Source organism: Octopus sinensis, linkage group LG14 (genome assembly GCF_006345805.1).
Source record: "Octopus sinensis linkage group LG14, ASM634580v1, whole genome shotgun sequence".
In the NCBI taxonomy this organism is placed as follows: Eukaryota; Metazoa; Mollusca; class Cephalopoda; order Octopoda; family Octopodidae; genus Octopus; species Octopus sinensis.
In genome coordinates this window covers 64,203,073-64,225,572 of record NC_043010.1, presented here as the reverse complement: position 1 = coordinate 64,225,572, position 22,500 = coordinate 64,203,073, and the positions used below count along the sequence as shown (strand labels likewise).

The 22,500-nt window shown below is 37.6% G+C and overlaps 1 protein-coding gene across 1 annotated transcript in view; it reads right to left on the bottom strand.

Moving 5' to 3' along the window:
- Positions 1 to 22,500, bottom strand: part of LOC115219448 (multiple epidermal growth factor-like domains protein 6) — a 99,398-nt gene that overhangs the window by 58,122 nt on the left and 18,776 nt on the right. Inside the window, exons 2-3 of the mRNA XM_029789613.2 lie at positions 18,520 to 18,663; positions 9,009 to 9,269 (exon numbers count right to left, since the gene is read on the bottom strand). Of these exons, the coding sequence (XP_029645473.2) occupies positions 9,009 to 9,269; positions 18,520 to 18,550 (292 nt within the window). The 5' untranslated portion in view covers positions 18,551 to 18,663. The remainder of the gene's footprint in view (positions 1 to 9,008; positions 9,270 to 18,519; positions 18,664 to 22,500) is intronic.

The following is a 22,500-nucleotide window of genomic DNA, read 5'->3' as shown; positions in this document are numbered from 1 at the left end:
AGGAGCGCCAAATGTTATGTCCGATAAAGTGTATTGGGGAGTAACATCACTGATACAGCCCAGATCAGTCATATCAGGATTGCTGAAAACAGAGCAATATTGTTTCTGCAATATTTCTCCCATGGTTTTGGCATTGTCTTGAAGAGTACCATTTTCATCAATCAGAGGGCCAACAGTAGAACCAGTGACTCTGTGTTTTTTTGCAAATGAAAAGAACACTTTGGGATTGAGTTTGATCTTCTCAATGGCCCAGGCCTCTTCAGCTCTTCGCTGACTATTGATGATAGACATCATGTTGTTTTGGAGTTTATGTTTTTTAATCTCTAGCGACGAGATGGCAGTCAGGTTGGTGTGTTGCTGTTGACAGTATTTCAGCATGTTGATCTTTTTGTTGATTCTTTTAATTTTCCTTATGAGAGATTTTCTATTTCTAGGGATTCGACACTTAGATTTGTTTGCAGATCTTAATGGGGTGTGTCTTGCACATATGTTCGTGATGGTGTCTACAAGTGACTGCCAGGACTTTTTGATGTTAGTGGGTGTGTATGTGTGCGTGAAGGACCAATCGACTTGTGCAAGATCATTATTGATCGCTTCCCAGTTTGCATTGTGGAAATCCATAGTGTCAAATGGATGAGCAGGAGGGATGACATTTGTTTTGCATTTTGGCCAGTGAAATCTCAGATCACAGAGAACCATGTCATGGTCGGAGAGTAGGGTTTTCTCCACTGCAATATTGTGGATAGTATCAGTGTGATTGCTGAAAATTAAGTCTAAGACGTTTTTGTGACATCTCGTTGGTTCGAGTACCAGTTGGGACAAGAAGAAGTCATCCATGAAGTCAAGAAGCGATTCCACTGCCTCCCTGTCAGGGGTTGAGAGAGAAGAACCTGGCGGCAGACTGTTTGTAGACCAGTCAACCCCGGGAAGGTTGAAATCTCCCATCATTAAAATGTTGTCAGGTTGACACTGCTGAATGAAACACTTTATGCTGTTGAGGCATTCCTTGAAGCATGGTAGGGGCGTTTGGGGTGGTCTGTAGAGCCCAACTACTGTTAAGTTGTTGGTTTGACTGAATACAGCGACTGCTTCGCAGTATCCATTCGAAAATATGTTCATGGCTTCTGTTGAGAATGAATCATGGACATAAATGGCAGTCCCACCCTTTCTTCTGCCAACACGATCAGCACGAATGGTTTTGAAATTTTTAACTTTCACCTCGGCTTCCAAGTGGAGGTCACTAAGATGGGTTTCAGTGAGGACGAAGAAAGGGATATGGTTTGGATGGGCCTCGACCCAGTCCTCCAGGAATCTTATCTTCCATTTTTGTGTATTGGTGGAAGGGCTGATGCCTTGGGCATTAAGCAGAAATGTTGAGGCGAGAGTGGATGGTTTTAATTGTTTTGGTGATTTGTTTATTTGATTGCTTTTAATGGCATGTGTAGTGGGGTAATAGTGGTGGATGGCGGTGGGTGATAGCTCGGATGTTTTTTTCCAGTTCTTTTGCTAGATTCATTATAGCTAAAAAAGAGGAAGAAGAGGTGGTTTCCTGTCTAGGGAACCGCAGGTGACTGTGGCCGCGGCTATTTTTATGTGAGTGGTTATCTTTAAATGTCCGACGAGTCCCCGGGAGATGGGTAAAGGGGCAATCCCTGTGCAAGCACAATCTGTCTCGCTGGGAATAGCGGCAGATTTGGGGATTCCTTGTTTGAGATATTGGTGGTTGTGGTGATGTTGTATTATGGTGGTTGCTGTTGTAGTTGTATATATATATATATATATATATATATATATACATCATCATCATCATCGTTTAACGTCCGTTTTCCGTGCTAGCACGGGTTGGACATATATATATATATATATATATATGTATGTATGCATACATATATATATATATATATATATATATATATATATATATGTATGTTTATATATAAATGCATACTCGACAGAGTGTAAGTGCCTTGAAAGAAAAGCTGGACCTAAGCAGCATCAGATGTGGTCCGCAAGAGAGACGAGTGCGCTGGTATGGTCATGTGGTACGATTGGATGAGGATAGCTATGTGAAAAAGTGTCACACTCTAGCAGTTGAGGGAAACTGTGGAAGAGGTAGACCCATGAAGACCTGGGATGAGGTGGTGAAGCACGATCTTCAAACATTAGGCCTCACCGAGGCAATAACTAGTGACTGGGACCTTTGGAAATATGCTGTGCTTGAAGACCTGGCAAGCCAAGTGAGAACATAACCCGTGGCCTATGCCAGTGGTGTAACCAGCCCATTTAGGCGCACCTTTCTTTCAATGGACACTAAACTCTGCTTGCGAAGACCTGTTGAAGCAAGTGAAATCGAAATCAAATGCAATGACAGCACCGCATGACTGGCATCCGTGCTAGTGGAGCTCTACAAGCACAATCCGAGTGTGATCGTTGCCAGGGCCGCTGACAGGCACGCAAAAAGCACCATTCGAGTGTGATCGTTAACAGTGTCGCCTTTCTGGCACTTGCGCCGGTGGTACGTGAAAAACAACATTCGAGCGAGGGTGTTGCTAATGCTGCTGGATTGGCTCCTGTGCAGGTGACACGTAAAAACACTATTTGAGGGTGGCCGTTGCCAGTACCGCTTGACTGGCCCTCGTGCCAGTGGCACGTAAAAGCACCCACTACACTCTCAGATTGGTTAGCTTTAGGAAGGGCATCCAGCTGTAGAAACTCTGCAAGATCAGATTGGAGCCTGGTGCAGCCATCTGGCTCACCAGTCTCCAGTCAAACCGTCCAACCCATGCCTGCATGGAAAGTGGACATTAAATGATGATCATGATGATGATATATATACATATATATATATATATATATATATATATATATATATATATATATATATATATCTCTTATTATAAAAGGCAGATTTTATCTGCCTCCCTTTGGGAGTTATACAAATCTACAATATAGGATTTCTTCAATTACAATTTACCTAGCAGTTTTAAGAGTACAATGCATCGCGTCATGCCAGGTCCAGTTTTTAAAATTTAAACTCCAATTAAGCAAAATTTACAGAAAACTCACATTCTGGTGTGTGTGTCAAATGCTTTTCTTAGTCTGGTTTACACCACACCCAAACGCACACTCACAGTGGGCAACGAATAAAGTGAAACTAGGTGTAATATTTGTTTCTCTCTATCATGCTGATAGATACATGAGTAAAATGTATGGGAAGCTAACACATAAGTGTGAGTGAAAATGTTCTTGGAAGAGAGTAAATAGCCAGAGATAGTGATTTGAGGAAGACTTTAAATAACCGTAGTGGCTTGTGTTAGTAATAAAGTAAACATACACTCATACATACATACATACATACATACATACATACACATACACACACACACACATACATACATACACACAGACATACATACATACACACATACATACATACATACATATACATACATACATATACATACATACACACACACACACACATACACACACACACACAGTATTGAAGCTTGAGAACAATCAGATACATTTGCAACACATCTGTTGAAAATATTATTGTTCACACACATACATATACATATATACATACAGACAGACAGACAGATAGACACACACACACACATGATCCAGCATGGCCACAACCTCAAGGCTGAAACATATAAAAGAATAACAGAATATAAATGTGTGCATGTGTGTGAGAGAGAGAGTGTGTGTGTATATGTATGTATGTATGTATGTATATATATATATAATACACACACACATACATACATACATACACACATACATACATATACATACATACATATACATACATACATACACACACACACACACATACACACACACACAGTATTGAAGCTTGAGAACAATCAGATACATTTGCAGCACATCTGTTGAAAATATTATTGTTCACACACATACATATACATATATACATACAGACAGACAGACAGATAGACACACACACACACATGATCCAGCATGGCCACAACCTCAAGGCTGAAACATATAAAAGAATAACAGAATATAAATGTGTGCATGTGTGTGAGAGAGAGAGTGTGTGTGTATATGTATGTATGTATGTATGTATGTATGTATGTATGTATATATATATATAATAATGCGGTTTTTTCAACGGCTTGAACTAAAAGTCAGAGGGGAATGGGATAAACTACTTATATTAACTTGCTATAAAAGCAGGTAGTAATTTTATCTTGTCCTTATTCATAGTGCAAGTTTTGAAGAGTGCATTTCGATTTTAACAGCTATTTTTTTCAAAGCTATATTGGAACAGCCTAGAAGACGAGCCTCATCCTGAAAGATCTGTAGAACTCGACAAGGACATCCTGAAAACCCTGGTGGAACAAAATCTCATCGTAACTGTTGAGGAACTAGCAGAGAAGCTTGGATTTGGTCATTCAACCATTCATTGAGAGCTGTGTGCTATCGGAAAAGTCAGCAAATTGGGTCAATGGGTTCCTCACGAACTTTCCGAGTCTAATTGCATGCAGAGAGTGAATGTATGCTTTTCTTTGCTGTCACATCTCACCACTACTGCGCTATGTATATCTATATATATAAAACTGTAGTTGTGTGAGTGTCTGTCCCCTTCGATTTAGATTCCTAACTACTCCCACATTTTGCGGTGCAGTTTAACCAAATTCGGGTATCTTATAGTCGTGATTCATATCGAGCCCGTCTGAGTATTAGCGCGCGTCTACGATGAGTCTACGATTTTAAAAATAATTTAACATCATTTTTTATTCCATTTTAATGCATAATTTTTCATGTGTCGATGGCGGCGGAGTTGGCGCCCACGCTCACACCTGCACCTGAGGGGAAGGGAGTGTAAGGAAATCAACGTCGTAATGCGTTGTCAAGGAGACCAGCGTTCTTTTAGAACAACGACTTCATGGCTTGAAGACACCAAAACAGAAATGGCTAAGAAAGCGTCTACATGAGTCTACGATTTAAAAAAAAATTTACCATCGTTTTTTTTCCATTTTAATGCATTTTTTCGCTATTATATAAGGGAAGTAACTCTCTAAAAATGTCTACGATGAGTCAACGATTTTTCAAAAAATTTACCATCATCTTTTTTCCATTTTTAATGCATTTTTTGCTCTTTTTTGGCTATAACTCTCTAAAAATGCTTATATAGTTATTTCCCTTACAAACCCGAGCAACGCCGGGCGATACTGCTAGTATATATATATATATAAATTAATCAAAATAAAAACATGATGCCAAGGATTCAGCGGTACATATGTTTCGGGCCTTTATTAGACGGATTTATAACAATGCATAATGTTTGTCTGTGGCCTTCTTCAGCCGCGCACAACTACTACCTCAAGGACATGTATTACATCAAAAATTCTGCGTTGGGGATGCAAATCCTCTCATTCGCGTACGACATAATGCGGCAACAGCATAAAAATGAAGCGTCCATCTCGTCCTCTCAATGTAGAATGAGGAAGTTTGGATGTTGAGGTAATATAAATAAATGAATAAATAAATATATACATATATAGATACGGACAGACGTGAAGGAACCTGGTAATAAGAGCAAATAGAGATAAAGATGGAGGGGCGAGAATTCAGGACGAAGGATAAAAAATATATAAAAAGTGTAAGTATATAAAAATATAGAGTATAAAGAAATAAAGAGATATAAAAAATATTTAAAAAATATAAATGAATATAAAGGTATAAAGTTATAAAAAAAATAAAAGAATAAAAAATAAGATAAAAAAATAAAAAATAAAAAATAAAATGGTCACCTTTAGCACACAACTATAACTTTACATTTTCAACCACCTTTTATCTTTACCTTCATCTCATGTTAAGCTTTACCCGATTACATTTTTATTTTATTTTATCCTATTTTATTTTACTTTACTTTTATTCTTATTTTTATTTTCATTCTTTGTTTTAATTTTTATATTTTATTTCTTATTTTTATTTCTAATTCTTATTCTTACCCTTATTCTTACTCCTATTTTTATATCTCTATATATGTCTATTTTTAGCCTTCCCTTATTTACTTATCTATGTATCCGCTTTATGATTATACGTGTGTCTGTGTATGTATGTATATGTATATATGTGTATGCATATGTATGAGTAAATATCTGTGTTTATATGTGTACCCCCCGTTATACTTTTTTAATAATTTTTTTACATGCTTTTGTAGATTTCTTATATACATATTTTTATACATCTTTTAATATCTTATATCTATACCTATATGTGTGTGTGTTTGTGTATGTGTATGTAAGTGTATATGTACACGCACGTATAGACACACAGATGTGTGCGCGTGTGCATGTAGATACGTGTGCGTGGGTCCGTTTCTTTACATGCATTTGTAGATTCCTTATATACATTTTTTATACATCTTTTAATATCTTATATCTACACCTATATGTGTGTGTGTCTGTGTATGTGTATGTAAGTGTATGTGCACACGCACGTATAGACACACAGATGTGTGCGTGTGGATACGTGTGCGTGGGTCCGTGTGTATGTATGTATGCGTGTATGTATGTACACATGGGTGTGTATGTATGCACACACATATATATGTGCGTGTGCGGGTATGGGTGTGTGTATGTGTGTGTGTATGTATATGTGTATATGTATATATATACATATATACGTATGCATATATGTGTGTGTATATATATATATATATGCGTATGTGCGTGTGTGTGTATATATATATGCATATGTAGATTGTCCGTGTATATATATGCATATTCTGTTAAAATCTTTTGTCCGCAAGTTCCTTACGTTCATGTCTACCTAATGTACCCACTATGACTCCATATCTTACCCGTGTGCAAGAACGGATCCTTTTGTTATACCTGTGTCTGTGCATATGCATACCTTTGTGTATAGGCATAGGGATCTACTCCCCCATGTGCGTGGGGGTGGACGCGAGTGCAGGTGTATACATGTTCCTGCCCACATGCATAGAGATTCACTTCGTCTTGTAAATGCGTGTAAGTGCGAGTGTGCCTATATGAACGCATGTGAGTGTATGGGCGTACGTATGCGCGTCGGTTCGTGTACCCAACTACATGCGCCTTTTTCCATATATATCTGTATATGTTTACACGAGAGTACGTATGTATGCTTGTATGCGTGTAGTTGCGTATGCGTGCATATATGTGCGCGTGTATATGGGTGTATGTATCCATGCAGGTATGTATGTACATGATGACCACTTAATACGTTACGAAGAACTAGATAAACGGCTCAACAACTCTAATTTACAATACACTAGGTCCCCAGACGCCCCGGTTGATTTATCACACCCAAGACTTCTACAACCAAAATTTGTCATTTTCCTGACCACCATGTTTGGTCCGTAACTACTATATATCCCTTATCCTTATATTCTTTTACATTCCTACACTCTTATACCCTTTATACTTCTGATAATTTTTTTTTTTTATCTTCTTATTTTTTATTCTTTTATTTTTTTTATAACTTTATACCTTTATATTCATTTATTTTTTTAAATATTTTTATATCTCTATTTCTTTATACTCTACATTTTTATATTTTTCTATACTTACACTTTTTATATATTTTTTATCCTTCGTCCTGAATTCTCGCCCCTCCATCTTTATCTCTATTTGCTCTTATTACCAGGTTCCTTCACGTCTGTCCGTATCTATATATGTATATATTTATTTATTCATTTATTTATATTACCTCAACATCCAAACTTCCTCATTCTACATTGAGAGGACGAGATGGACGCTTCATTTTTATGCTGTTGCCGCATTATGTCGTACGCGAATGAGAGGATTTGCATCCCCAACGCAGAATTTTTGATGTAATACATGTCCTTGAGGTAGTAGTTGTGCGCGGCTGAAGAAGGCCACAGACACACATTATGCATTGTTATAAATCCGTCTAATAAAGGCCCGAAACATATGTACCGCTGAATCCTTGGCATCATGTTTTTATTTTGATTAATTTACTCCACCACCTACACCACCAAACGGTATATACAGGTGCTTACAATTATCAAGTACTCACCCTGATATATATATATATATATATATATATATATATATATATATATATATATATATATATACATACATTTATATACATATATATATAGATATATATAGATATATATATACGTACATACATACATATATACATACATACATATATATACATATATATATGTATATATATATATATATATATATATATATATATATATATACATATACATACATATATGTAATATCAAAATGCGATGGTTGCTTATTTTGAAACTTCTATATCACGACTCTCTTCCTGTACATTTTCCTAAACTCCGACAATATATTTTCAAGTACTCTATCTCGATTTTTGAGGTTTGTCGATGGCCGCGATCTTCCAGAACATTTCTTGTAAACATTCTGAATAGTTCCATCTGCATCAAAGTTATATCTAATTCATGTGATTGTAAATCACATGGGTTGATTTGATTAAAACTCCCTCTTAATTTGTCTTCAAACTTCTTGAAGCACTCTCGAATAAATTTCCTTCGTTCAAAAATTTGTCTGATTCCCTTATTTATTTCAAATTGATTGAATGAAAGCAAAAATGAAATGAGTCGTTAACATTAAAGTGTGTATACATTTAGGAACACCCTCTCTGTGTGTGTGTGTGTGCATTTTAGGTATTGTTAGACAGTTAAGCGGTCTCTGTTCAATTGAGTATGTCCTTTATAAAATTTTAAAAAACACCACAGAATCATCAAATTTTGGTGTTAGCGTCTATCCTTAAATATTATTTGACATAAATAGCTGCTATAGCATGCTCAAATGTTTCTCCCTAGCTTCTTAAAAATTACATTGTACAAGATATTCCTAAAAGAAGACGGGATTGCTGTGGCTTAAATGTCTTTGATTATAGAAGGTCTACTTGGGGCTCAATAACAACATTAATGACAATACTATACATTTCAGTGTAGAGATCATATCAGAACTTACTTTGTGTGTTTCTGTTGTAAATCTTCATTTCAGTTAAGTTGTATACTTTATCAAGTTTAACTTGCCACCAATTGTTTGTTACGTTGTGAGTACTCGTACATGTGTGGTGTTCATATTCAGGGTCGCGAGTCCCATCTACAGCGTAGGAAGCCAACATTGGTGCAATCTTTTGAGTACAACTACCTCCATGGCTGAATACGCGGGTTTTGTTGTGTCCGTAAGTAGTGCTTTGTGTTGCTGGTCTACCTAGAGCAATGTTCTCTGAAAAAAAATGAAGAATGCAACATGAAATTTAGTGAAGTTTGGTGGGTAGTATGGTGAATGGTGCAGTAGATGGTTTGTTGAACGGTTTATTAAATTGTTTGGCGGAAGATTTGTCAAGTGGTTTTGTGAGTGATCTCATAGGCGGTTTGGTAGATGGTTGTTTGAATGGTTTGGCGGATTAATTTTGTGGGTGGCTTTGAGAATAGCTTAGTGGATAGATAATGTTTTAGCTGACCTAATAGGTGGTCTTGCAGGAGGCTTGATGAATCATTTGGTGGTAGGTTGGTGCATAGTTTGGTGGATGGTTAGGGAAATGGCTTATTGAAAGACTAAATGGTTCAGTAGGTGGTTTAATGGATAGTTGGGGTATAGATAACTGGACGATTTTGTGGTCAGATTAGACTGAAATGGTCATAGACATTTCAAGAATAATCAAATCATTTTTTCATTGTGTCTGAAACCCACGACTACATTATCAGTTTGTCTTTTTCTATGATGGTAGGCTGTGATTTGAGGGGTATTTGGCTGCTATTTCTACAATTAGGTTTTTTATTTTCATTGTTAATCGAATGTGGTATAGTGTTGAAGTTTAGTCACATAGTCTTACCACTGCTCAGTATATTTCTGTACACTCAGAGACCTCGGTGTACGTGGGTACAGTGAACTCGATTCAAGCGTGACAATGGTTGCTCTTCTTCACTTTCTTTTGAGTGATGGTGTATATTGCAGCATAGTATTTGGGCGCTACGTGTACATATGATCATGATCATTACCGTCATCGCCGTTTAACGTCAATTTTCCTTGCTGGCATGAGTTGGAAAGTTCGACAGGAAACGATAATCGAGAAGTTGGTGCCAATCTCCAGTGTCTATTTTAGTATGGTTTCTGTGGTCCGGTGCCCTTTTAACGCCAACCACTTTACAGAGTGTACTGGCTACTTTCTTTGTGGCACGGCACTAGTAAGATCACTATGTAATTTGCACGGCAAGAAATCAAATAGACGTAACTAATAGTGCTCCTTCAGAGTATGCATCGATTTTCAGTGGAGTCCTCAAGTAATTGTACCAGGACCACTACTTTTTGTGGTAGCGCTCTCAGATATGCCCTTAGTCATGCAAATAATACACAAGTAACGCAAGCAGTCAAGGCCCTTGATGACACTTTAAAACTGCAGAAAGACCTGAATACAATATTCAAGTGGGCAGATGAAAATAACATGCAGTTCAACGCTGCATAATTCTATGTACTCAACTATCGGCTCACAAACAGATTGCAATCGGAACACATGTGCTAGAGTTAATTCATTTCCAGAATCAGAGTCGATCCGTGACCTGGAAATCCACATGGTTTTGAAATCATTCAGAACAACGAAAAAGGATAACATGCGACTCCTATGGAAAGCATTTGTTCACAATCGCCAAGACTACTTCTTCCAGCTGTAGTTGCCACAAAGGGCCAAACTAGCAGCGGAACTAGAGGTGATCCAATGCCACCATACAAAGATTTATTTGATGCAACAGATGAGCTACTAAAAAAGGCTAAAAGAATTGAGGTTCTTCTTCCTAGAGAAAATACGAAAGATATGGATTGATGTGTGTGTGTGATATCCTGGAAGGTCTAGCTCCCAACTTTGTGATTAAAAGTGATGCCAACCGGACTGGACCTACTGCAGTGCACCAAAGATCCCGTCCTCTCTATCTAGAGCAAGGATCCAGTACTGTGACAGCTTAGGTTTCAAGGGCGCACAACATTTCAACAATCTGCAAAACAACCTCAGAAATCTGCGAAGTGTGGATGTTTTCAAAGAACATTTGGATAAATTTTTATCTGTGATACCAGACAAGACACGTCGCAGCAGGAAAGACAAGGAACAGCTCTGTCGAACTTCACCAGAAACTGCTCTGGAGAGAAAGTTGGGAAGTGAGTGTGAAATAAAAACCAATCACACTTAGGGCAGCACCCCAGAATGGCTGCTGAATCTAGCTGAAGTCAATGAAAGTAATATACAGACAGACAGATAGACAGGCAGACTGACAGACAGACCTAAGTCAGTGGTTAGGTAGGGTGCTAGTATCTTGGGTTCACGACCATTCGACTGTGAGTTCGATTCTTTGACTGACCGAACAATGCATTATGACTTTGTGCAAGGCGAATTATTTTATATTGCCTCAATCCAGCCGGTGGAAAATAAACATACGAGTTAGCAATGGGACTAGAAATGCACTAACATCCCGTTAAGCACTCTTAGGGCAATTATAACTCCTGCTATGGGTTAGTGCCACCTGTTTCTTTTCCCCAGCCAAATTATTTTATATGGTTTTAGGCACAAACTTATCTGACATTTGCACGAAACGATTCTATGGTCAAATTCAACACATTCAACTGTGTTGTGAATTTTTTTAATGCTATTAATCATCTTCTTTTTAGTTGTAATGTATTCCGATTGATTAACGCTGTCACAGGACTGACAATATGCCCAGAGCTTACTTTTGAAACATTGTAGCAACAGCACAGTGCTGTTGCATGAGGTCATTTATCTACTTGATAATTTTATTGGTGTTCTTTTTTCTGAAAGCTAAGAGTGAATCTCTAGGCATTGGTTGAGTGTTAAAATAGCCATCATTTAAGAGAACATTGTGTGATGGATTACGCTGATTGTGACAGATAGCTCCTGATAGAATCGCTCAACTGCTACATCTAGAAGATTTTTGTGTAGACTGTTGCAGCAGGGAAAAGTAGTTACTGAGCTTCTCTGTAGGGTTACTCTCATGACACGCTCAATATATCTATATATAAAAAAACTGAGAATGTGTGTCTGTCTGTCTGTCTGTTTGTATGAATCCCTAAAACTTGAGAACTACACAACCAATTTCATTCAAATTTTACACATGCCTTACTTAGGGTCCATGTAGCGTTATGGGCAAAACATATTTTTAACTTCTTCCCTAGAGCGACCCCACAGCAATATCATATCTTCACTATTTCAGTATTACGTATTAAAAGTGAAACAAAAATATCTATTGTAATGTCACAGGCTTTCACCTTAATACTGAAACTAATAAAGTGAAACTATTATATAACAGGGATGAACCATTAACAGTGTACATCCATTTTGCTAGAAGATCCGCTATGGTCTTATATGCTACACCACTGGTTTTCAATTCATATTAATCAAATTATTATTCAATTTTTCACCCTTATTATTTTAAATTTAAATTTACATGTGTGTGTATATATATATATATATAAAGGGTAAAAAGGGTAAAGACCCCCTTCGGTCATGAATGACCATGGGATTGCACCTAGAAAGTTACCCTCCTAGACACAAGTCCGGGCACAGTTGTTTATGGAAGACCAGCAGTCGCCCATGCATACCAGCCTCCCCTCTCCACGCCACCAGTGTTATCCAAGGGAAAGGCAAAGGTCGATACAGGTTGGCACCAGTGATGTCGCAACTCATTTCTACAGCTGAGTGAACTGGAGCAACGTGAAATAAAGTGCCTTGCTCAAGAACACAACACCCAGCCCGGTCCGGGATTCGAGCTCACAACCTCACGATCGTAAGCTCGACGCTCTAACCACTGAGCCATGCGCCTTCACTATATATATATATATACATATATATATGGATGTATATATATATATATATAAATGTAAATATATGGATATATATATATATATATATATATATATATATATATATATATATATATATATGAATAAAAAATGGAGTTAACGCAGGTTTAAACAAGTATCTGATTGTGACAGATAGCTCCTGATAGAATCGCTCAACTGCTACATCTAGAAGACTTTTGTGTAGACTGTTGCAGCAGGGAAAAGTAGTTACTGAGCTTCTCTATAGGGTTACTCTCATGACACGCTCAATATATCTATATATATATAAAACTGAGAATGTGTGTCTGTCTGTATGAATCCCTAAAACTTGAGAACTACACAACCAATTTTATTCAAATTTTACACATGCCTTACTTAGGGTCCATGTAGCGTTATGGGCAAAACATACTTTTAACTTCTTCCCTAGAGCGACCCCACAGCAATATCATATCTTCACTATTTCAGTATTTATTTATTTTTCCGTGTTAATTGTTAACAAGGTAAAAATACACTCATCTATTATATATATATATATATATATATATATATATATAGATGTATATGTATACAGGTATATGTATAGCTGTATATGTATACATGTATGTGTAGATGTACGTAAATATATAGATGTACATGTAATATGTACACATATATATATATATACACATATATACATGCATACATATATACACATACATACACACACCCACACACAAACACACACATGCATAGGTGCAGGTGTGGCTGTGTGGTAACAAACTTCGTTCCAAAACACATGGTCCTCAGTTCAGTCCCACTGTGTGGTAACTTGGCATGTGTCTTCTGCTATATCATCAGACCAACCAAAGCCTTGACAGTGGATTTTGTAGACAGAAACTGAAAGAAACCAATTGTATATATATATATATATATATATATATATATATATATCCCGTGATCACGTGACCGACCAGACCATCAGATGTTGTTACACATCGCTGGTCAAAATGCGTTCGCATTGTTTTAGCCTTCGAATGACGCCACCCCGCTGGCTAAGCGAGCAGGCCAACAGAAGAAAGAGTGGTGAAAGAGTACAGCAGGGATCACCACCCCCTGCCGGAGCCTCGTGGAGCTTTTAGGTGTTTTTGCTCAATAAACACTCACAACGCCCGGTCTGGGAATCGAAACCGCGATCCTGCGACCACGAGTCCGCTGCCCTAACCACTAGGCCATTGCGCCTCCATATATCTTCTCTATATATAAAACTGAAATGCATTTTTACCGCTTGGATCGCTTTCAATGCCACTATGACCCGTCCGATTCGCTCCAAAATTTACAGGGACATGTAGAATGAGGTGACGATGCGCGTGGGCTACCTTAGAAATCCCTATCTTAAAAGGTGTGGTTGCTAGGGGCCATCTTCTTCACTCACACTATTTCCTTCTTTCCCTCTCTTACTCCCCTTCATTTATAACGTTGACAATGTCCACTCCCGTTATTTAATGTATTCCCCTCAACTCCCTTTCACTTTGCCTTTATAAGGTCCTCAGGCGGCTTTCTTTGATGTATCTGTTTGCATTCATAGGGAGAATTATCATCGCCTCAATTTATGTATATGTCTTCCTCACTCACTCACTCTTTTTCCTAATGATAATTATCATCGCCACCACCACCACCAACAACAACACACAATACTCACTCTATTTCATACGAACGGCCTTCTTTTATGTATCTGTCTGTGTGAAAGAGAGAGATAACTGAAATTTTTTACTCGGTTTTTGTAGTGCGTGCGTGTGTATGCATGTATGTGTATATGTATGTATGCATGTATGTGTGTGTGTGTATGTATCTATGTATGTGTGTGTGTGTATGTATGTGTATGTGTGTGTATGTATGTGTCAGTGTGCATGTATGTATGTACCTTTGCCTGTTTATGTAACGGTCTGCTATGTAGAAATGAGGTTGACTCAATGGAAATCCATACATACACACACATACATACACACACATACATACACACACACACATACACACACACACATACATAGATGCAGACCTATGTTAAAAGTGCTGGCAAGTTTGCATGACAACTATTTTTTTTCCTCAAATGAAAGGCGTGACCTCTAGGACAAAATTCCTCATCTTATAAAATGTGGCCCCAGTACACCCGTATAAAATCACGTTATATTAACCAAAATGTGAAAAGGGGTATAAATGGGGCTGGAAGGGGATTAAAATTTAAAGGAGCGGGTGTTTAGGAATTCTCTGTTACATCAAGCTAAAAAATTTGCGCCAGCCTTTTAATCGTCAATGTGTTGCCGTCCATGATGAAGAAGTTTTGAATGCTTGCCATGGTGAGTCTACTGTTGTGAAAAAGAATCACTTCAAAACTTGGTGTTTAGGGATTTTCTTTTACATCAAGTTCAAAATTTTACGCCAGCCATTAAACTGTCAAAACGTTGCTGTCCGTCGTTAAGAAATGCCAGCCATGGTGACTACTATCCTCAGATTCTATCCCTTCAAACTTTGGTTTCCAATATTTTATTATTTTTATTCAGCTCGCAAGTTCGTCTGTCCCTTTTAAATGTTAGTGTTTTGCTGTCTGCCTTGAAGCAGACCTTTCCGTTGTTACTGCCTGATATTTATGATTGATCTTTCTAAATATTTTATTTCTCAACTTACTCAAGATATTTTGTTGTTTATAAATGGGAGAGAGATAGATAAAGATAGAGAGTAAGAGAAAGCGAGGGAGAGTCCGAGAGAAAAGAAAAGTAAGAGAGTGGGAAAGTGAGAGAGAAAGGAGAGAGAAACAAATACGGAGAATCATCATCATCATCATCGTTTAACGTCAGTTTTCCGTGCTAGCACGGGTTGGACAGTTGGACCAGGGTCTGGGAAGCCAGGAGGCTGCACCAGGCTCCAGTCTGATCTGGCAGTGTTTCTACAGGTGGATGCCCTTCCTAATGCCAACCACTCTGTGAGCGTAGTGGGTGCATTTTTCGTGCCGCCGGCACAGGTGCCAGGGGGGCTGGCAATGGCCACGATCGGTTGGTGCTTTTTACGTGTCACTGGCACAGAAGCCAGTCAAGGCGGCGCTGCAATCCGCCACGTTCGGATGGTACTTTTTACGTGCTGAAAGGAAGCAACAGAAAGTAACAACCACACTCTTACCCGCGCGTAGAGCGGGTCACCTTCAGCTAGTATATATATATATATATATATGTATGTATATATGTAAGTTTATGTGTGTGTCTTTGTGTTTCTTCCTCATCACTGCTTCACAACTGGTGTTCGTTTATTTACATCCCCATAACTTACTGGTTTCACAAGAATAAACTGATAGATTAAGTACCAGGCTTATCAAAATAAAAAAAAGCACTAGGCAGTGTCTCATATTTTTGTTTGCCCACTCAGTTGTATCTATCAATTTAGATTTGTGTGTGTATGTATACATATATATACATATAGATAGATAGATAGATAGATAGATAGATAGATAGATAGATAGATAGATAGATAGATTTTGTAAACAGGAACTGAAACAAATCATTGGTATATATGTAAGTGTATTTGTGTGTCTTTGTCTCTGTGTTTCGCCCTTATCACAGCATCACAAGTGCTGTTCATTTACTTACATCCCCATAACTTACTGGTTTCACAAGAACAAACTAATACAATAAGTACCAGGCTCATCAACATAAAAAAGCACTAGGCTGTGTCTCATATTTTTGTTTGCCCACTCAGTTGTATCTATCAATTTATCTTTGTATGTGTGTGTGTGTGTGTATGTATATATATATATATATATATATATATAAAAGCCTAATGGGAGCCTTAACTCCCAAATTTTAGTCATTTCTTTTATGATTCAAAACTAGGTCAAAAGTACTGAATGGATCTTTATGAAATTTGGAAATTATATACTATGCATAAGGGCCATAACCCTCATGACAATTGATATATTTTTGCTGTTGATGAAATTTTAATCATAGATATTAGACACAAATGAAGTAATATTTATAAAATTTCATCTTCTTACAAGTTACAAAGACCCCTCCATGGGGACTTAACACCCACAATTTTGGCATTTTATCTAAGCAAAAACGAATACAGTTGTGCTCTTGGAAGCTATAGGGTTACCCAAGCATAAAATATGCACATTATTTGTAATTCAATGTACAACAGTGTAACAGTTTGCTTTGACATACACTTACATTGTGATTTCTGCAATGTGGTGCATAAATTGTCAAGTAAATGAGAGGCATCTTTGCCTCCACTGATTCAGTTGCAAAGTGTTGAGTAAAGTTATTTGATTACAGACCTCCTTTCAGTCTTTTTATTATCACTCGGTCACACATAGTCCCCAGATGGTAACATTGATTTCAAGGCCTTCCCAGATGAGTGACTGGTTATTCAAAGACATTTATAGATTGTAAATTTATTCTGTCCAGTTACATATCAGTATAGAGATCATTTGCAAACTCCAGAGGTGACACTTTCATTTCTCCTTAGCCCTCACGTCTCATAGTTGTTAATGGTGATTTCAGTTGGGCCACGCCCTTCCAATTGCTATAGATTCGTAATGCATCTTGCGGCTGTGCCTGTCACCTGGATGGTGAGAAATCCTACATTGGGAGTGGTAACGACTAGGGTAGGGTAACTGACTGCTTATTGTGATAATTGGTATTTTGTTTCCTGTAGATTGCTCTCTTTTACAAACCCATTTCAAAGAAATTCAAACAATAGATATAGGACCCAAGTTAAAAAGATTTTCAACAATTCAACTTCTCTGGTTGACATTAAGATGCCCACCCACAACAGGGGCCTTAACTCTCACATTTTAGAGCTCCATGACCTTCATTTTTCAGGAGCAAAATCTTTTTAACAGGTTCAATAAGACTGAAATATTGGAATATGTGCATAAAAATCAGTAGTATGGGATACATGTGGCACGATTACAATTTTTTAGAGTGTGTAAAGAGGGAAATAACCCTCATCTGCAAGTTTGCTGAAATTCGAAACATAGATATTCCAGTTCATTACAGAAAATATAACAGAAAAATCTAATTCTTCAATTGCATGTAACACGGGCAACTCCTGGTATATCTACTAGTATATATATATATATATCACAATACGAACGCCGGCAGTAAGGAGTTTTGGAGAAAACAGAATACCTTCTCCTCCAGTAACAGCATTTCTCTTGTTCTTCTGTTCCCATCATATTATAAGAGTGTATGCTTTAAATGTCTCCTGCATAAGTATCTCATCACATATGATTCGATATTCCTGTCGACAAACATAAAGTTTTGGGTAACATACTTGATAATCGCTGTCAAAGAGTAAGTGGGATAACTCCTAAATCAACTTGATCAAAAATTCAATGGAGGGCATGCTGTAAAGAATGTGCTTGTGCTATAAAAGTGGTAGCAACTTGGATATGTTTTGGTCTTATTAGATCGCGTCTTACTCGTACTTACCAGACATTAGAATTATTAAGAAGAAATATAGATTCTGAGTGGAAAGCAAGTTAAAATAAGATACGAAAATTTTTCAGCTATAATTTTCGCATAAAGAACGTATAGTTAAAGGTGGGGTGGGGCTAACTTATTTATCAGTAAGCCGTGAAGCATCCATTCAAAATTGTACTTACCGAAGGAAGTGTCTTGACAGCCATTACCCATATATCCATCTTCGCATCCAGTTTTACAAGCACCTGTCCACTGGTGACACCAGTCATTATCCTTACAGTGACATAACGATGTGCATGTAGCTCCGTATAACGTAGGAGGGCAACCTATCAAAAATAAAAGACATATACACATTATACGTGTGCATGTCAGTAGATTCGGTATCATTAACTAAAGCATTGGTTCACTATTATGATTATACAGAGCTAACTATACAGATATCTTCGGTCCTCCGTTACTCAAGAAACGATTGGTTTACTTCAGTGCATATTTAGCCTTGGAAGAAGAGAATATTGCATTCATTCTTGTGTTGATTCTGTTTCGATTGTGAGCTTTGTGTGAAGAGTAACAAGCCTTCCCATATGTTCATCTTATGCTTGTTATTTAATATTTAGTATATGTACAATAAGCACTACCGAGATGACTGTCATGTTCATTGCACTCAATGGGATTTGTCATATAGAGTCGAAAATATTTGTCAAGGTTGCTGATCAGATATTTGGCCAGAGAGTATATTTTCTTCAGTTTAAGTAAGACGGCAATGGACTAGTTGGTAGGTTAACCTTTCCCAGTGGATCGAGAATCAAATTACAGAACCTACTTTAGCTGAAGTTGTGGTAAATTTAAGAACGATTCTACCAGCTCGCCATCGTATAAACTTACATACTATTAACGCAAGCAATAACGAGAAAGAAGATCTCGGTATACTATAGTCGTGTTTACTTAATAAGTAGATTTAATCAAGGTAGTTTTAGTAGATATATGAGAAACTCTCATAAGATCACTTGGTATGGATTAAATTTCGCTTTGTTTTTTTTTTCAGTTTAGTATTTCTTTATATATGTTGTTTTTTATTATTTATTTTGTAAGTGTCGTAGTGTCTGTGTCTAATTGTTTGTACGTAATCCGCTGTATTGTATGTGTTTGTGTGTCCATTTAATAATCTGTCCATATACATAGTTATGGGTATATATATGTCAATATACAATTGTGCATGAATACAGAGGTGGAATATGTGTACGTTTATATGCATGTATATGCATGTTTGACACTATTGTAGGCCAATACAAGTCTATTAAGCCTTGACAATAACTTTCGGTTTGTTGTCTTATTTTGAATATTTCAATAGGGTTGTAACCGAAATAATCTAAAATTTACCGTAAATGTTTTTAATGTATTAGTAATCTAATACTTCCAATTGATTTATTTATTCTATTAGATCTCCACCTCTTCTTTATTACTTGTGTTCTTATTGTCTAGTTTTCATTTATTTTATATTTTCTTATAATATATATATATGAAGTCTGATCAATGAGCAATCGGACAGTTGTCAAAGTAACGAAGCTAAAGTACGCAGAGTGAAACCGCTTGGCAAAGATTGACCTTGATCTCTGCTGTGCATGCGCACTAAGTTTTAATGTTCTAGCTCACTTCTGCAGTTTACAGCAGAGCTCGGAAGGAAGGTGTGTAGCGTGTGATCGTCGCATTAACCATGATAAAATTGACATGGGAATACCTGTTCAGGGGCCTATGCAAAGTTGCAGAAAGTGTATGGAGAGGAGTGTATGAGCCGCACACATGTGTACAAGTGGTTCAGATGTTTCCAAGATGATCGAAAAAGCGTCGATAGTGACGAACGTTCTGGAAGACACGCAACAAACAGAACTGAGAAATACATCGCAGATGTGCGTGCAGTTGTGAAGGGAAATCGTTGAATCACCATCCATGAGTTATTTGCGGATTAGTTACGGTTTAGTTCAGTCCATTATTACTGTGGATTTGGGTATGAGATGTGTGTCTGCCAAGTTTCTGCGAAAAATACTTTCAACTGACCAAAATGACACTTGAGTTTCAGTTGCACGGAAACTCCTTGATTGTGTCGAGAACGATGAAAACTTTTTGAAAATTTTGCATAGGCCTCTGAGCAGCTATCGCCAAGCTTTTGGCAAAATTCCATGCAGATTCTCTGCTCAACTTTCTGTCATGGTCAATACAACAATTACACGCTACACACCTTCCTTCTAAGCACTGCTGTAAACAGTAGAAGTGAGCTAGAATGTTCAAATGCAGTGCGCAAGCACAGAAGAGTTCAAGGTCAATATGTGCCAAGCAGCTCCTCTCTGCGTGCTTTAGCTTCGTTACTATGGCAACAGTCCGATACTTATTGATCAGCCCACGTATACATGTGTGTGTATATGTATATATATATATATATATATATATATATGTGTGTGTGTGTGTGTAATCATATATACGTGTATATATGTGTGTGTGTGTACACGCATGTACGCTTGTATGTATGCATTTACGCTTGTATGTATGTATGTATCATAAACAAATTTTGGAAACTTCGAACGTGTTGTTATTTTACAGACAAGAAAGTAAATTTTGAACACAGCATAGCTGTGAAAACAGCCGATATTGAATGAGTATTTACCCTTAGAAGACGGAAAAAGTTGGCAGCAGGCGGCTATGTGGAGTTGAACCCCGTACCCCTAAGATACTGGCTGAGTGCTCAGAACCATTCCAAAGTTTCTTTATAAAGTTTTCTCTCATTCGAAAAGCTATTATTTAACACTAGCAGAGGAACCCGGCCTTGCACGGGATTAAAATAGCATGGTTTTTTTTATTGTTTTACCTGTTTCGGTATTATAACCCGATTTCATTCGGGTCTACTCGGGCCACATTTTAAAGATGAGGAATTCCAGAAAAAATAAAAAACGAAAATTTTATTAAAACTTGGTAATGTAAAAAGCATGCCAAATGTTTAAACAGTCTTTGAGAAGCGATTGGAGAAATCTCGCGGATGCAGATGTGAAAGGCAAAGAATTACGGGAAAATGCTGGGAAAAAACAAAACATCATTCAGGTCTCTGCACAAGACTGAAATAGTATAATATGACTGCACTTACAAGGTTTTGGATACAATATGTTGTCACACCCAACCTAATTTTACGGAATCTGTCATGACGTGAACCCATAGGCTGCGAGTTTGACTGGCAGAAGTAGTCAGGTTGCAGAGGTGGCCATCGACGTGAAAAAGGTGGATGCAGTTGGGCTAAAAAATTGACTCCAGCGATGGGAGAGTAATGGGTCAAAAGTGTTATTGCAAAGCTTCTTTGTAGACAACGTTCCTGGTGTTTCCCGGATTACCACAAATGAAGAGATTGTATGAACTGCCGACACAGGAGCATCCGACATTTAGCTGACCGTGGGTAAATACTTGCTGTGTCAGATTTAGGCCAACTACTTGTAACGACTGCCCCAGTGTTTTGTTGAGGCTCATTGCAAAGCATACTTTTACGGGAAACTGCAGTCTCATTAATTCAAATGGCACGGTGAGGGACTAAGGCTCATGGGTCTTAATAACTTTGTCACGCCAGCAGATGGTCCGCTCAGAATAGTTGTTGTCAGAATTAAGGTCCCAATTTTTTTGATGATCAGATGCGTTCCGTTGCATAGTTCTGGTGGTTCCATGTTTCTCAGCAGCATAACTGGAACACCAACCTTTAGTCTAAGATTATGAGGTGGACGCCCGGGAGGTAGTTGGCTGTTGAGGAATTCAATAGGTGTGCAAATTTTCAGCTCAATCCGACCACATTTGTTCATACTTTTGCCTGCACAACTACTTGTGAGACAACGTTCGCCCTTTTCACAAATATGTAGTAGATTTACAGAGACAACCGGCTTTGCTCGGGATTAAAATGGCATAGTTTTTCATTGTTTTTCTTCTTTGGTTATTATAACCCGATTTCATTCGGATCTACTCGGGCCACATTTTTAAAAGATGAAGAATTTTGCCCTAGAAGCCACGCTTTTCAACTGAGCAAACTCAAAGTTGCCAGGCAAACTCGCCAGCACTTTTAACGTAAGTGTGCATATTTTCAACTCATTACAACCACATATGCACAGATTACATGCACACATTATATATATCCATACGCA